The 16,042-nt window shown below is 32.1% G+C and overlaps 1 protein-coding gene across 1 annotated transcript in view; it reads left to right on the forward strand.

Moving 5' to 3' along the window:
* Positions 1 to 105: 105 nt before the first annotated feature.
* Positions 106 to 16,042, forward strand: part of LOC102809636 (semaphorin-2A-like) — a 66,167-nt gene continuing 50,230 nt past the window's right edge. Inside the window, exons 1-9 of the mRNA XM_085507331.1 lie at positions 106 to 228; positions 2,575 to 2,682; positions 7,629 to 7,792; positions 8,958 to 8,996; positions 11,513 to 11,635; positions 11,949 to 12,153; positions 13,928 to 14,052; positions 14,914 to 15,013; positions 15,759 to 15,816. Coding sequence (XP_085363457.1) covers positions 2,598 to 2,682; positions 7,629 to 7,792; positions 8,958 to 8,996; positions 11,513 to 11,635; positions 11,949 to 12,153; positions 13,928 to 14,052; positions 14,914 to 15,013; positions 15,759 to 15,816 — 899 coding nt within the window. The 5' untranslated portion in view covers positions 106 to 228; positions 2,575 to 2,597. The remainder of the gene's footprint in view (positions 229 to 2,574; positions 2,683 to 7,628; positions 7,793 to 8,957; positions 8,997 to 11,512; positions 11,636 to 11,948; positions 12,154 to 13,927; positions 14,053 to 14,913; positions 15,014 to 15,758; positions 15,817 to 16,042) is intronic.

Here is a 16,042-nt window from a genome sequence, read left to right on the forward strand (position 1 = left end):
CAATACGGCTCTTCAAATTTCACTCCCAGGTCTGTCAATATTTGCATATGAATAGACAACAACACGAACCAGGAAGTTGTGCACAAAAAATAGACGTAAAGGCAAATAATGCAGCGTACTTCCTTCTAAATCTAACCGTTTTACGTGCTTTGACAGTCACCCTTTTCTGGGATACACAAATCGAAGATACTTTTTTTGAGTGCCTACCGATTTCACTTATTTGTTCAGGTAAGGGATACATACAATCTAGGGTATCATTCTTTTAATTGCTTGTTTACTGTGGTCATGGAGGTAAGGAAAAATTTTCAACTTCATACTACAGTGAATATTTCATTTACCTTCAATACTTCAAAATATGTAATCCAAAATTAGATATGAACATAGAATTTAAATCTGCAGTGATATATCATTTACCTGCCAAAACACTGCCATATATTGGTTTGTTTGTCTACACACTAATATTAATACTTGTATCATATTGTATGACTACCGGTAGTACTCGTTTGATTTACTGTACATGTCCTTGGACTGATGTTTCTACAGAATATAAATGTGCACACAAAAGATAATCTACACAAATGTAGTAACATTGGTTGAATTACCATCCTAGGTTGATCTTGATAAGCAATAGTGACTTAGTTACATCATGTAGGTCTCTTTTTATCTCCATAGTTACATGACTAGACCAGGAGTGCCCAGGCGTTTTGGCCACAGAAGTACTGTAAATCCTTGTCTGTTTTGGCTATTAAACATATTATTTTGTGCAATTTAGCTAGTCCATAAAATGTTGCTAATTCAGTAATGAAGTACATTGTGTAATTTGCTAAAATGGCATGCAGCTATTATCGGTACTACCGGTACATGTATTGCCTACTTCTTCTTGAAAACCACTAACTTAGTTGGCAACCACCATGTAAACTAAAACTGGTGTGATATGGCAAGAACATTGTGAGAACAATAACCATGGTTGTTATCTCATCATACAGATTATGAAAATGCCCTGTGTGAGACCTAGATGAAATTGAAGATGAAAAGCATTTTCTGCTTAACTGCAAATTGTATGAAAATGAAAGAAACCAGCTAGACACTGAGTCAAAAATATCACTGCCAAATATGACAGATGAAGAAAAAATTATAGCTATGTAGTATGATGAACGTCAATGAAAATAAAACAATTATAAAACTAGCTAAATACATATATAAATGTTTCAAAATTAGAAAAAAATAACATGAAAAAACCTCCATTCCATCCAAATAAACCACAATATTAATATTGAGGCATATACGCAAGGTTTTTTTTCTGTTATTATCATCATTATTATGTTATTATTTTATTTTATTTTTTTCATCCTCACTTTCTTGTAATTTAACTCAAGATCCTATAAAGGATACAATATCAATAAAGTTTATTATTATTATTATTATTATAATTACAAAGACTGCAGAGCTATTTCGATCATTATTTATAACTTGTTTTTCTTAACCTTCCTACTGGTACTGTACATAACTTAATGAGAGTATAATTTCTGCAGTAAATTGTAAAGTTCTCAAATTTATCAAGACTTCCTTTGAGTAAAGGGTAGACAGTCAATATAGGTACATACATACATACAATGTGTAGTCAGGTTCTTTTTAGCCCCAGAAATTCCAGACGCTAGGCAGTCATTGTGTAAATTGTCGGGTTACGTGATATAACATTGAAAACCAAACAAACAGTACCGGTACATGTAGCACATGGTTTGTATGAATTCCATGATGCAATAGTCCCACCCAATTTGCCTATCAGTGTTTCTAGCCCTCAAATCTTGTGGTTGTTGTTAGCCAATGGTTTTTTTCCCCTCACTTTTTATTTGAGACATGAAGTATGAGGGTGTACTTCAACTGATTTATATAGCTGTTAGACGCATGTGTGACATTTTATTGTAGACAAGTACCAGTGACCTGTGGATTAAAACTGGCTGCTTTTCTGAGAATATTGATGGTAGAAAGCCTGACAAATGTGTGTGTTTTATTTACATCCATTTTGTAAAAGTATGAGCTGGCGAACATGTATTTTCTGGCCAGAACTTTATTATTTACCCGGTATATGTGGTTTTAGCAAATTAAAACCATTATTTTGATCTTTGTAACCTGTTTTGGGGGGGAAAAAATCACCCAAATTGTACATTATTGTATTTGTAAGTCTAATTAGTGGTATGAGCCAGTAAACTGAATGTTTCCAACTTGCAACGTAGAAATTCCACTCAAATAAATCTGCCATCATCTTTCAACTAATTCGTACCAGCCTCTGAAAATGTGCACATTATTCTAAGCAAGAAAAAACGAACATGCAAATTATCTTTGGCTGTAGCATAATATTTTCATATATTTTAAAGATTTTTTGGAGGTGAAAAACTATGTCACGGTTGTATTTACTCAGCAAAACACATGCATACGTTAGATGTCAGCCATTGTTCTTTTGACTTTTTATATTTTTTGTCCTACCCTTGCATGTGCTAGGTAGGTTACGAATGTGCAATACAATAGATTTTGCTGTTACCATAACAATTATTGCCACTATTTTGTTAATTTCAGGTTTTATTAGAGATCATAAGACCATGAATGTACTGTGCAGCTGTTTGTTCATACTACATGTGGTTGCAGTTTTCCAAGTTGTGGATGCAGTTACAGTTCTCTATGACGGTAAAGTAGTACTTTTTATATAGCTATATGAATTTCATCTCAATGGTAACTATAATATTGACTATAGAAAATAAATTACTATACTAGGAAGACCACAAGCTCATGGTCTTGTTTATTCAAATTTTAACAAGTTGTGCTTGTTTTGGTAGTGATACCCTTGGTTGTGCCTCTATTCCACATGTACATACCTGGTATATATCCAACTATTAATCTTAATGACCATTTTGTAACTAATCTGCAAGACACAGGGATATCCTAATAAAATAATGTCTTGTTCAGCTTCTCATAAAAGGAGACTATCACTCAAGTAGCGCTTACCAGTAGTCTGTTTACATACATTTGTGTTCATAAATACATTTGAAAAATATCTCACCACAATCAAAAATCCAAATCATAGAGCTGCTATGACAAAACTCAGAATAAGTGCTCATACCCTTCAAATCGAAAGGGGCAGATATAATAACATTTTAGCGGAGGACCGAATTTGCCCAGTTTGTGACAAACAGGAAATTGAAAACGAAAAACATTTTCTTCTCAATTGTAATCTATACAAGAAGGAATGAGAAATCATGATCATAATAAAAGCAACTTGGGGACGGATGACGAACAACTTACAGATATACTAAAAAGTAAAAATGACAAAACAATCATTGAGCTAGGAAAATTCATCCACACTTGTTTCAAATTACGACAAGAAAAAATCCTAAAATGCCAGATGCCACAACCAACCAACCACCAAATAATTAATTTTTTTTTTCTCTTCTTTTCTTTATTCAATTGTCTGTAAATGTCTTGTATTTTTTTTGCTATCTTTTTGTATTAACTTTATTGTATTTTCAACTAAGATCCCACTTCGGGATACGGTTTCAATAAAGATTATTATTATTATTATTACATTTTTTCTGGTGAATTTCAGAACTAGCAGCATTTTTTAAATCATTTATAGAACAGCATTTTATCAAAGTCCAACAAGCAAAAATGTTTTAAGCTCGAGCCAATTTGGGCTCCAATAATTCCTTGGTGTTGATGTCAAGAGTGCTGTTTCAAGCTAGTATCTAAATGAACTAGATCACACAACCGTATAAGCGCACAAGACATAATCCCTTGTTATTTGGTGGAAGGACTAATAGTTCAGCTCTGATAGATCTATCAGTCTAAGATTGCTGCCGAGTAAACCTAGCATAGCATTAAATTCACAGCGTAGCAAATTATAGATACCTGCACCAACTAAGATGTCAATGACATAATTTTTCTGCTTGAGCAGTAGTTAAAATTAGGCAATAACACTGCACTGAAGGAGAACATACATGTATTTATATGGGTGGGTGTGTCTCATGTATAAATAGTGTAATAACAAAACACTCATAAATCTAATGATTTATGTTCACTTTTAAATATCAATAAATGATTCAGCACATGATGATGAATATTATTTCTATTTTGAAAAATATTGATGACATATTTTGAGAATAAAGACAGTATATTGATGTTAGGTTGGTGATATAATGCAGTTGGCAGTATATGGCCCGTTATAGCATTTATATCTACACATCGGGAACTTACAGTGTATACATGTAGTCTCTGTCTGTGAACCCCTGGACTAATTATCTTCAAACCTCACACATACTTTATACCTTATGTACTACATACACACATACATGTATGGTCATTACCTGTACGTTATTTGATCAGAACCACATCATGGGCATGTGTTGTCTGAGTTACTTCAAAACAAAGATTCACCATTATGGGTAGTTATTCACTTCACTTTGATTTGTAAATTCAACTCAAGATGGCGACTGGTGGCCATTTTGCTTTTGACAAATTATATTCCAGACAGACATGTATATCTCAAGATGGCTTAATTTATCCGTCTAGAGTCTAATTATTTATCTGTGTAATAATACATGTATGTATAGCCTGTCTAAATTTGAGATTTGTATTGTTATCAATGTTGAAATCTGAAGTACTCCTGAGATGGTATATTCTCTTATTATTGGAGATATCTGTCCTTTGGGAGTTAAAGCAACAATATCTATAACTATCAATCTTTTTTCTATGATTTTTATTATCAATAAAATATTTCCAGTGTTATTAGTACCATTTTGTAATGATCATTGTCAACTGTGAATACTTATAACATAGCATTCATGCTGTATACCAATCTTGTGCTTGAAATCAGTTGCAAGTGAAAATAAATGAGGGCGCCGTCTATTAAAATCCTGTTTTGTCAACAAACCTCAGTGTTAACGATACAAGATAATGTACTTGCGTCCTAGGAGACATGTCAAATACATCAAATACATCTTGATAGGCTAACGAGGATCTTGTGTCTTTTTCCAGTGTGCGTCATGCGTCATAATTTTCTACAAAATGGCGACTACCGGTACTTGAAGTTTTAACCTCGCATTTTATGTGATATTAGCCTTAGGGTCACTTCTTCCATGCTACTGTGTCTAAAAAACAATATTTTTGTAAGATTTAGTCATCTTTATGTGGTTATATTTAAACAAAGACAAATTTAAAAATTAAACTATTGCCTCTTTAACACCATCCCTGATCATCATATTTTGTTGCTTTTGTTATCAAACGTTACAAATCTACAAAGAAAAAGAGTTCTTTAAGACCCCCCTCCCCTCCTAACCTAAACTTAACATTCCAGTTCCCCAATGTAGTTGTATATGCCCTACTGATTGACTGCATGTATACATGCATATACAATTAAAATATTGAAGGGGCACTAGAGGGTTAGGATTAGAGTTATGGGTGAGGTGGCCATATGACAACGAAACTCAACCCCTAACTATGTGTATAATTAAGATGGAATGATGCACAAACGTAGCAAACTACTCCTTATTTGATATACCTGTATGTTACAAAGATTAAAAAAATAAAATATAAATTTACAGTGAAAATAGTATTTTTTTGTCCGTTTTAGGGCATTTTACCATTGTTTCCTATGGCAGGGATATATATAAAAAATAATCAATATGTCCATACACTGCACTGTATGGTGAAAAAAATATATACATGTAGTAGGTTTTTAACAAACAAATGTGTTTTCATTGTAGTCAGTGGGAACCGCTGCTAACAGGGCATTTTATTAATATTATTTTCCAGTTTTACTCAAAAATTAGATAGACAGTGTATCAAAGAAGTTGAACTGTGGATAGATTTTGACACGATTTATCACTACTGCTATATGCACCTGTAAAAAACTTGTTTGGTATGCATGATCAAAATTTGTTGAAAAGAATAATCCAATGGAAACTATACTTAATGGTAGGGCACAGCCTTATAATCTTTGAACTATACTGTCTTTTTCAGGTGGTTGGCTATAAATTATGAGTTTGTTATTACCAGCTACCTGAGTGATGTACAAAAACCTGCCATGCGTGCTTCAAAAAGTCCATTTCATTTGTATTTAGGTCACTCTACCTGTCTTTACCATTACAACATGCACACTTAATACTGACTTTGTATTTTGACTACTGTTATATTATAATATTTTCACAGAATGAATCTTTATTAAAATCTAGAAGTTAAAATATATCAAGAGTCAAATGGCTATTTCAATTAATACTGAATATAAATCAGCATAAATTATGTAGTTTTCTTATAAATAAAGAAATTAAAGTGATCACATGTAATTATAGGTATATAAATAATTAATATTTAATAATATAATTAATACATGTAAATAAAATAAAAATGAGCTAGTACAGCTAGTACAATTACTGAATTTGGTTATGCGAGAGTATATTAAAAATAAGTCTAACACAACCCTTTTTTGAAAGTTTTTTGACACAACTGTTGTCAAACATGGTGAAACAGACTTGAGTCTGAGGAAAAACACTGGAAATGTCTGCGCTTTATGTAAATGGCCTGTTAAAGAAACATAAATGAACCAGCGAGTTTGGTGATATTTTTTAAATCTTACCAAAACATCATCATCAAAGCTTAATTTTTTCTTGATTTTGATCGCATGTATGTAGCACACACATGCTAATATAATAAAACATATGAGAAAGGAAACAAATTATCCATGGAAATTCACTATTCTTTGTGATGAAATAAGTTTTTAAACATTCACTGAAGGAGAAGATCAGTACAAATGAGTTTGGTGATATTTTTTAAATCTTACCAAAACATCATCATCAAAGCTTAATTTTTTCTTGATTTTGTTCGCATGTATGTAGCACACACATGCTAATACAATAAAACATATGAGAAACAAATTATCCATGGAAATTCACTACTCTTTGGGATGAAATAAGTTTTTAAACATTCACTGAGGAGGGAAGATCAGTAAACCTGGGATTGTTATCATCTCTATCTGATAGGATGTTTGATGGATAGACAGAATGTATTTGAATGAGCAGTTTATTGAGGGATCAAACCCACAACTGGTTGATGCAATGCAAACATGCTACCCACTGTTCTACACCCATTTCAGAGTGTATGTTATTGTAACAATATGTCACCATGAAACTGTTACATTTGCTATACTTAGCTTGGATATTTATAGCTGAGATTAATAGGAGTTGTAAAAAAAATATCAGATTTTACTATAAAAGACATCATGGCAGCCAGGTTCTTATATACGGTACTACTACCCCAGGTACATGTTATGCTTTTGTCCCTCCATCAAACTCACTGTAAAATACTTTATTTCAATTGGAATTTATTCTCGCTAAAAGGGTGATTCAGTGAAAATAAAATCCAGCAAATAAATCAGTGAAAATAAACTCCATACAAAACAGCTCAAAAAGTCTTTTCACTGAAAATGAAATAAATTATTTTACAGTGACTTGCAAGTGAAAACAAGACACTGCAGCAACATACATCTCAATATTCCTACAAACATTGCAATTAATGAAAGTTATATAAATAAGTACTAACAAAATGTCAATGAATTGTGTTGTTTTCTATTTATATTTTTCCAGATTTTAAAGATGAAATAATAAGTTTTTCTGGTGAATCTGGTGAACCTGCAGAACATTTTGTGTCTTTAGTTGTAGGTAGTAAAACCCTGCTTATTGGTGCCACTAAGAAAAGTACTGGAAAAGGTGTTGTATATAAAGGAAATCTGACTGATGACATAACATCGGTAATACAAACATTTAGTATATACCCAAACGATATTTTAACTTTGGTTTTCAACCTAGATATTCTACATATATGTGGAGGAGTTTCATTTAAGTCATTTCTATGCTAATGGGAATTTTATAGGGATATTTATTGGTAAATATTGTGGGCATAATGTGTTTTTTAGCTATCGAGTGTTTAGCTCTCTATGTTTTTGTATGTAAATACTGATAAATAAAATGTTTTTGCTAGATTGCTATGTTCTAAGAGATGAACAGTGATGTTCGGCAAGTTGCCATAAACTGATGTTATTTGTTTATAACCAGTATAAAAGTGTCTGATAACAAATGTTGCTTACTGTTCAGCACAAGCATGCAATGATTTGTTGTGACAATATTTACATCTATATTTAACACCAATCACAGAGAACAATGTCGTTATTTCCTGTTTGCATGTGAACAATCGGTTATTTCCAATAAGCTACTGTGTATGTGAGCACATGCCAAATGTAAATACATGCGGTGGCCTATAGACAGTCATTAATTTGAATGACAATGCCTTCACTCATCTATGTCTGTAGAGGGCGCTACTCATAGAAAAGGTAACTGTATCACGTCTTGAAAGATGGCTACCGGTACTACATTTGTATATAATAATGCTCTCCCCAGCATCAATCCATTTGCATAACAATATAATTCATTGTTATGCTAAATTAGTTCTATTGTTTATCCAAAATTTAAAAGTTGAGAACCCTGATTATGACATGTATTTCTTGTTCAACATTTACACACATTTAACTATTTTTACTGATCAATGAAATCTGCTAAATTAAATCTGTGTGAACGTGTAAAATTACAATAGAACTCATTGTTTTACTGTCAAATTGATTCATTTAATATGAATATGACTAAATATTATTAAACTTTATAGATACATAGCTAAACAAACAAACTACTGTACAATTAATTCTCGCTGAAGGAGTGATTCAGTGAAAATAAAATCAAGCATATATACCTGTTTTCCTATATTTTACATTCAACTTGTCAAAAGTCAGTGAAAATAAATTTTATACAAAACACCCAAAAAGTCTTTTCAGCGAAAATTAATTCCAGCTAAAATAAAGTATTTTACAGTAATTGAATTTCACACTGTTTTATATAATAATAATAATGTGTTATTTGCTTTAGGTCGCAGAGTATGTGGTAGTAGATCCTTGTGCTGGTGATGTAAGTATAATAATTTGTTACTTCTTTATAAAATGTTTATCTCTGTCTGAGAATTAATGAAAATTAATATCCACAATTAGTGGTCATTCCTGAAAATGCCTGCAACAATTCTCAAATAAAATTATTGGGTATAATATGTACCTAATTACCTGTGCCATGGCGGAGATTATGTTTTTTCTGGCATTGGTTTGTAATTTGTTTGTCTCAAAAAGTTGTTCATGAATTTTCATGAAATTATTGGGAGAGGTTTTCTCTAATATACAAGAACCACACAATTAGAATTTTGGATAGATATGGCTTTCGATGCTATGGAAACAACAATTTTGGGATTGCTATTATGAACAAATCTTTATGAAATTTTCAGGTAAGGTGTAAATGTGAATCTTGTTGCTATTCATTTCAAGATACATGTAGCTTAACGAATTAATAGATAAATTTATGTGGGAGGGTTTGTCCTTCAGACAAAGAAAAATTGACCATTTCCAAGTTCCCTGTAGCATTTCAATCTGTCATGTGAGGGGCACTGCAAACTGTTAACATTTTCATACAGCCCCACTGTACCTGTACCACTGTAAAAAATCAATATAGTGTGGCTACATTGACATATGCCAGATAACTGAATTTTGTGAAAAACTAAACATATCGCAAAATAAATTTTCCTAAATGACATGACTTGTCATTATTTCTCATCTACAGAAGCAGTGTATTGTTAAAAAGCATTGATATTCCAGTGAGAGTTAAAATGACATATTTTGCCCCTCTTAAATATTTGATTTTATGAAGACGATAGGGTCACAATGCTTGATTATTTGATTCATACATTAAAAAAAATTGACTATATTTTGTTCACTGAATATGTACAGTAATATATCTGAAAAGGCTAGTAAACAGTTGTGCCACTATAAAACATGATGCTTTTTTTGAGAGAAATATGAAAACAAAAATTTACAAGCACTGTTACGTGGGAATGCGTTGATAAGACATACTTTTTAATAACTTGATTTAACATGTAAAACAGGTAAAACATGTATGATACAACAATAACCAAATAAATTCTAAATAAAAATATAATTTTGTTGTGAATTACTGCTCGACTACATATTTTGGTATGACCATTTAGTGTGGAATAATACAGGTCTGTCGTGTTAAGTATGTTTCTTCATTCCTGTCCTGTGCATACTAATAAAATGGATATTCAGTGACCCCATCATGTAAAAATGGAATAAACTTGCTTCTCTACAAAAAACTCAGAAATTGTCAATTGATAATACTTTATGAAAGATCTGTATCTGATTTCTATAATTGAAGCAGCAAGGATTCTTAATTTTTAAATTGAGCTACTGTCCGATTTGTGAATAAACTATTCAAGACTCAATTCAGTATTTCTGTCCAAAAAAAAACCTGTAAGCTTATGCACGGTTACTAAAAAGTAACCGTGGCTTATGTCAATATGATAAAGGTGTTTACTCTTCTATAAGAAGACATATAGGTTAAAAAAAATTGGATATAAGCATGTTAATGGCGTGATTGTGTGGTTTGTGCTCTCAGAGTGCTTTCTAGTTTGTTTTGTTATCTCAGGCTCTCAACAAATGTAAATGTTTATTTATTATAAAGTCAGTATTTATCAGATTGATTGAGGAGTAATTTTCCCCCATACTATCATTTTTGTTACACTTTACAAGGAGAACTGGATCTTATAAGTACACTGACAATAGGAAAAGTACATGGGGCCGATAGCTTTACATACATCCTCTCTGAGAGGACACCATTCTCTCAATTATGAATGCAGTGAGCCTGGCAAGTGGACAGAATGTACTGTTTTGCCTCATGTTGTGTGAACATGCTAACTATTATCCCACACATCAATTGTCTAGGAATCGTGTGAGTTAGTGAAGAGTGTATTCACAATAGCTGAATTTTAGAGAAAAAAAAATTTTTTTCCTGAAAATACAAAATTTATGATGTACCAGCAATATTTTTATTTTTTTCATTATTCTAATTTGGTCAATCGGTGACCATATTGGTCATTAAATTTATTTGTTATATCTCCGAACATCTGGGTATCATACAATAAAGACTAAACATGAGAGTGGTTTTGTGACATTTCTAAGCAACATAAGCAAATGTTTTTACTTGTTTACTAGTATGATATAAATTTGTTTTTGCATTATATTGTTAATTAAAATTGATGTTGCCTGTGGTATCATTAAATACTTACAGTGAATAAATTCAAATTCTAAAATAATTAAAATGTACAAAATTATCACAGTATAAAAGCAAAATAGCCACTTGTGTTTCATGTATCATGTTTTCTGTCAGTCTGGAGTCGGGAATTGTATTATTGAATCCAAGGATAAGGATTTTAAGGATTTTGATTGTAGTTGGTAGTATTCTGCACAAATTTATCTCAGTGACTTTGTAGTTTATAATTTCAAATGTCAAAGACACTGAATTATCGACTGTAAACAAGAAAATTCTTATAACATGTTTTTGATTTTGTTTGTATTCATTTTCAGACTTCTTGTCAGAGTTACATCAAAGTTCTTTTGGAGATTCCTCCAAGCAATGATGATCTACTTGTGTGTGGTTCTACTACTGATACATCTAAGCATGATTGTTATGTGTTCTCTTCAAATCCTGTAAGTTTTTACAAAATGTTTTCAGTAAATACCAGTAATTTTGTTACTGTTAAAAATTTCATAGAGATTGATTATTTTGTACTACGTTATTCTAAGCTTATGTTCAGTGACAGGATTATATGTGCAACACATGCTATATGATGCTTCTACACCCATTGTAAACAAGGGATAGTGTTTTAATGTGATGTAAATAATCTGGAATGCATTGGAATTAGTGGAAATATTTTTTGAATTAATACAGATACAGATTTGTACAGATAAATTCTATTGATTGACTATTATGATGATTATTCTCGGAATTGTTGTATTTCAGTTGACACTAACCTCAATAGACCCAGAATATATATGTTCTGTTCACTATCTGGAAAACACTACAGCTGTAATTGATACTGATGATGGAAAACTTTATACAGCACTTGTTTATAATGGAGTCAGAGATAGAACAATTGGTCGGGCTCCTTCGTACAATGAGTCTGTAGATATATTTTCAGTTGCTGCAGATGAATGGATTGGAGAAGGTAACTTATTTCTTTTTTTTTGTATTTATTTTATTGGAGTCATTGGGTGAGGTTACAGTATTTTGAACAATTCTGGAAAAAAACACAAAATTGTTTATATTTCTCTACATCTGTTACAAATAACATAACTGGGCCAAGCATTTGTAGGTATTTCCATTAGTGGCAAGGAACAATTCAATATGTTGTATGTGTTTTGCGGCCAAAAGCAAGAAATTCACTAGATCAGACTAAACAAAATTATTACTGTAGGTAAAGTATAATACATTTTTCAGTCTGCCAAAATTACTTCACTATTTCATAGTCATAAAACAAGTGCAGCAAAGTTTTGTGCAATGATGATTGAGATAATAACAATTGTAATTGTCATATCAAAAACCATATCAACTACCACATCAATGGTTTTGATATTGCAAGAGCATTGTGGGAACAATAGTCATGGCAAAAAGATGATTTCACTGGACATCTCACTTGTCAACTTTGTTTTCAGGATGACACTTTACAAATATATTAGTGCTATTTGGACGGGCAACAAATATAACTGTCCGACTAGTGTGGGATAGTGGATACATATGACTGCCGACATCACCTCTCCCCTCAAATACTCCCTGACCCAGCTCAATTGTATCTAAAACCAAAAGAATAGGTTTAGAAATGGAAATGGTTTCAGTTCAACTCTCACCATTTTTACCTTGCCCGTACCATCAAAAATGGAAGGGAAAGGTATATTAAAGGAAAAATTTATGTCTCTAGTTATCGTCGTCGTTAATGATTGTTATTGTGTGCATAATAACTTTACTAATTCTATTCCAAACTTTATCAAACTTGGTCATCTTATTCATCAGTATAAAGTCTTCCCTGAGTTTGAACAACAGATGTCCTGTATGAAAATATCATGCAAAAATTGAGAAAATCTGATAAAATATTTTGACTGTTTCTACTTGACTGATCACTGATGATATACATTCAAAGGTCACTGAACTCAGTGGAAATATGCATTGTTGTATGTGTTGAAGCAAATCATATATCTTGTAATAATATAGTTGGTTATGTTTCTCCCAAATCCCATGGGAATACTAGACTGGGTTTCAAAACCAACTCATGGAGAGAGTTGTTTTAACCCCAAAACTTGTCTATTCAAAATTCATTATGACAATGCATATTCCTATTGAAACAAACAGGCCGGCATACAGGATTGGATTTTAAAGACAGAGTCTGCAATATGTGCGACAATGACCATGTTGAAGATGAACAACATTTTGTCATAAATTGTCCTCATTACAATGAAATAAGATTAAAACTTTACATTGTAGCTAATAAACGTATACCAAATTTTGACAAATTTAGTAATGAAAATAAATTCATATCATTACTAAGTGACGAGAAAATGTCTATTCCTTTAGCGCAATATTTAAAAAACTGTTTTAATACAAGACAGCAGCACCTACATAAACTAAGCCAGTAATACATTCCTTGTATTCAAATTATTATCTTTTTTTTTTTTTTTATGCCTTTTTGTTCCCTTACTTTTTATGTGGTTATTTTTCTTTTACTAATATCTGATTTGTAACCCTTTTCATCCCCTCCGGGGGATGTTGTGTGTTAATAAATAAATAGAAATAAATAGAAATAAATAGAGATAAAGGGAATAATATTATATAACAAAGGGCAAGGTCACCAGAGTTCAATTATGTTTTAGGTGTCTTATGCTAGACAAATCACCCAACCTAAAAGCTATACTGATACAACAACAGCTTATTTCTTTTCTTGATAATAGAGCCAAGTTTTATATCATCATACACCGAAACTGTGCTTGAAGACTGGGTGTTGTTTTTCTTTCGTGAGGTTGCTTTAGAGAGCGAAACCCGTGATATTTATTCAAGAATGGCAAAAGTTTGTAAGGTTGGTGAGCATTAATAATTCTTTTCTTTCTATTCATATTGGAAAAAAGAATTTCATGCATCTATATCTCCGACATAACTGGACCAATAATGTTCCCTGAGCATGCTCGCAAGAGAAGAGGGAGGAGGGGGGATCTTTTGACTCTGTGTTATTTTTTTTACTCTGGTGTTGTTTTATGCATAGTCAACAGATAACATCCTTATTCTACAACTTTGCTGATGTTGGTAACTTTTTGAATATATGATAAAGAGATCATTCGTGAATAATATCAGAGATAGCATGTGGTATTGCTCAGAGTAATATTAATATTAGTTCTCTCAGTACACACCTCAAAATATATCACCATTGCTTCCCGCAGTACCACATGTTGTCTTGTCTCTGTATATAACCTCTAATTGTGCACATACAGATAGTTTCGTCAAACTTCACTGAAAAACATTTTTTTCTATATCTTAGAAATTTTTGTAAATTTTCAAAGGTAGTGTGGATGCCTACAAAACATGTACAGAATCAGCATGCTCTGAACCAAACTGAAGCTGACTGAAAGTGAATCAATATACCGGTACCCCTCCCTCCCTCTTTCCCTCACATGCATGTTTGCCAAACAACCAGAGAACCCTGGAACTCGTCTATTAAATTCAGACTATCAGAAAGTGACTGTGAAAATATAGGCTACCTGGGGGGGGGGGGGGTATATAAAAGCAGTTCTCCCTATTTCGACCATCAAGTAACCTTTGTCATTTAAAAGATATGCACTACCAGTATCTCAAATATAATATAATCACAGGTAGACAGTTTATATACATTGCTCTATCTGTCTTTGTTATAAATTCATCAACATCAATTTGTTTATGTTTGCAGGATGATAAGGGTGGTAACTCAAATGTATTGACCAACAATTGGGCAACTTATCAGAAAGCTCGTCTTCAGTGTGAAAATAAGTATTATTACAATGTTTTATGTAAGTATCACTGTGTTATCTATACTTAAAGGACGGTGTTCGAATTTCATGTAAAGAAACAATGTATTTCTACATGTTGTATATGTATATGAGTCCCATATTGATTAGGACACAGCGTGACGACCACCACCCTTTAAGAACAATTATCAGTTGTTTTGGGGATAAAACATCAAAGTTATGAAACACTCTAGTATTATTTAGATAAATGTAGGTATACAAGCATAAAATGGTAATTTGTTACTGTATCTGCTTCAGTTTGTATTGTATTGTATTCAAGTTGTTCTGCATTTATACTTATATTTTACGACATGTTTGAAAATTGTGAAAACCCATATCACCATTCATCACATACTAGTACTGTAGAAGTGTTATTAATGTACGCAATGCCTGAACATTGTTCTGAGCTTCCAGGGTTATATATACGTTTTGATAACTACTGATTGAGATAACAATGGTTCATTTTGGCAAGCTCACATGTATAGCATGTATTTGCACTGACAACACTCCACTGTTTTACTCTGTTGTACAGTAAAAATAAGTATCTGAAAAAATATTACTTATTCACACTTGCAGTATTTATATTATAAAACAATGTTTGGGCAGTTTTGTTTTCATACCGTTGCTGATGCTTGCCATTTGTTGTTAAGCATGATAGTACAGTACCTCTGCCTATTTGCCAGAAGATATGTAAGATGCATATTTGATCATATTTTTAAAATGACATTAATTATTTGTTTACTTACAGTGGATACAGCTTTATCTGCTGATGGTCAAACTATTTATGCTGCTTTCATTGCCAATGAGTAAGTTGTTTTTTATGCTATAGTATCGGTATAACTAGTCATATAAGGATTTTTATATTGTTAATTTCTCTATAGTTTGAATTCTCTTCAATCATGGGATTATCTATTATTTTGTTGTTTCCCTCGTGCTGCTTTGATCATAACATCAGCCTGCATACAATGGTGTTGAGTAGTAGCAAAGCTAATATTATAGAAGTTAGTCAAAAGACTATTTCCAGTGCCTGCA

The sequence above is a fragment of the Saccoglossus kowalevskii genome, chromosome 13 (genome assembly GCF_978046115.1).
Source record: "Saccoglossus kowalevskii chromosome 13, keSacKowa6.1, whole genome shotgun sequence".
Classification (NCBI taxonomy): domain Eukaryota; kingdom Metazoa; phylum Hemichordata; class Enteropneusta; family Harrimaniidae; genus Saccoglossus; species Saccoglossus kowalevskii.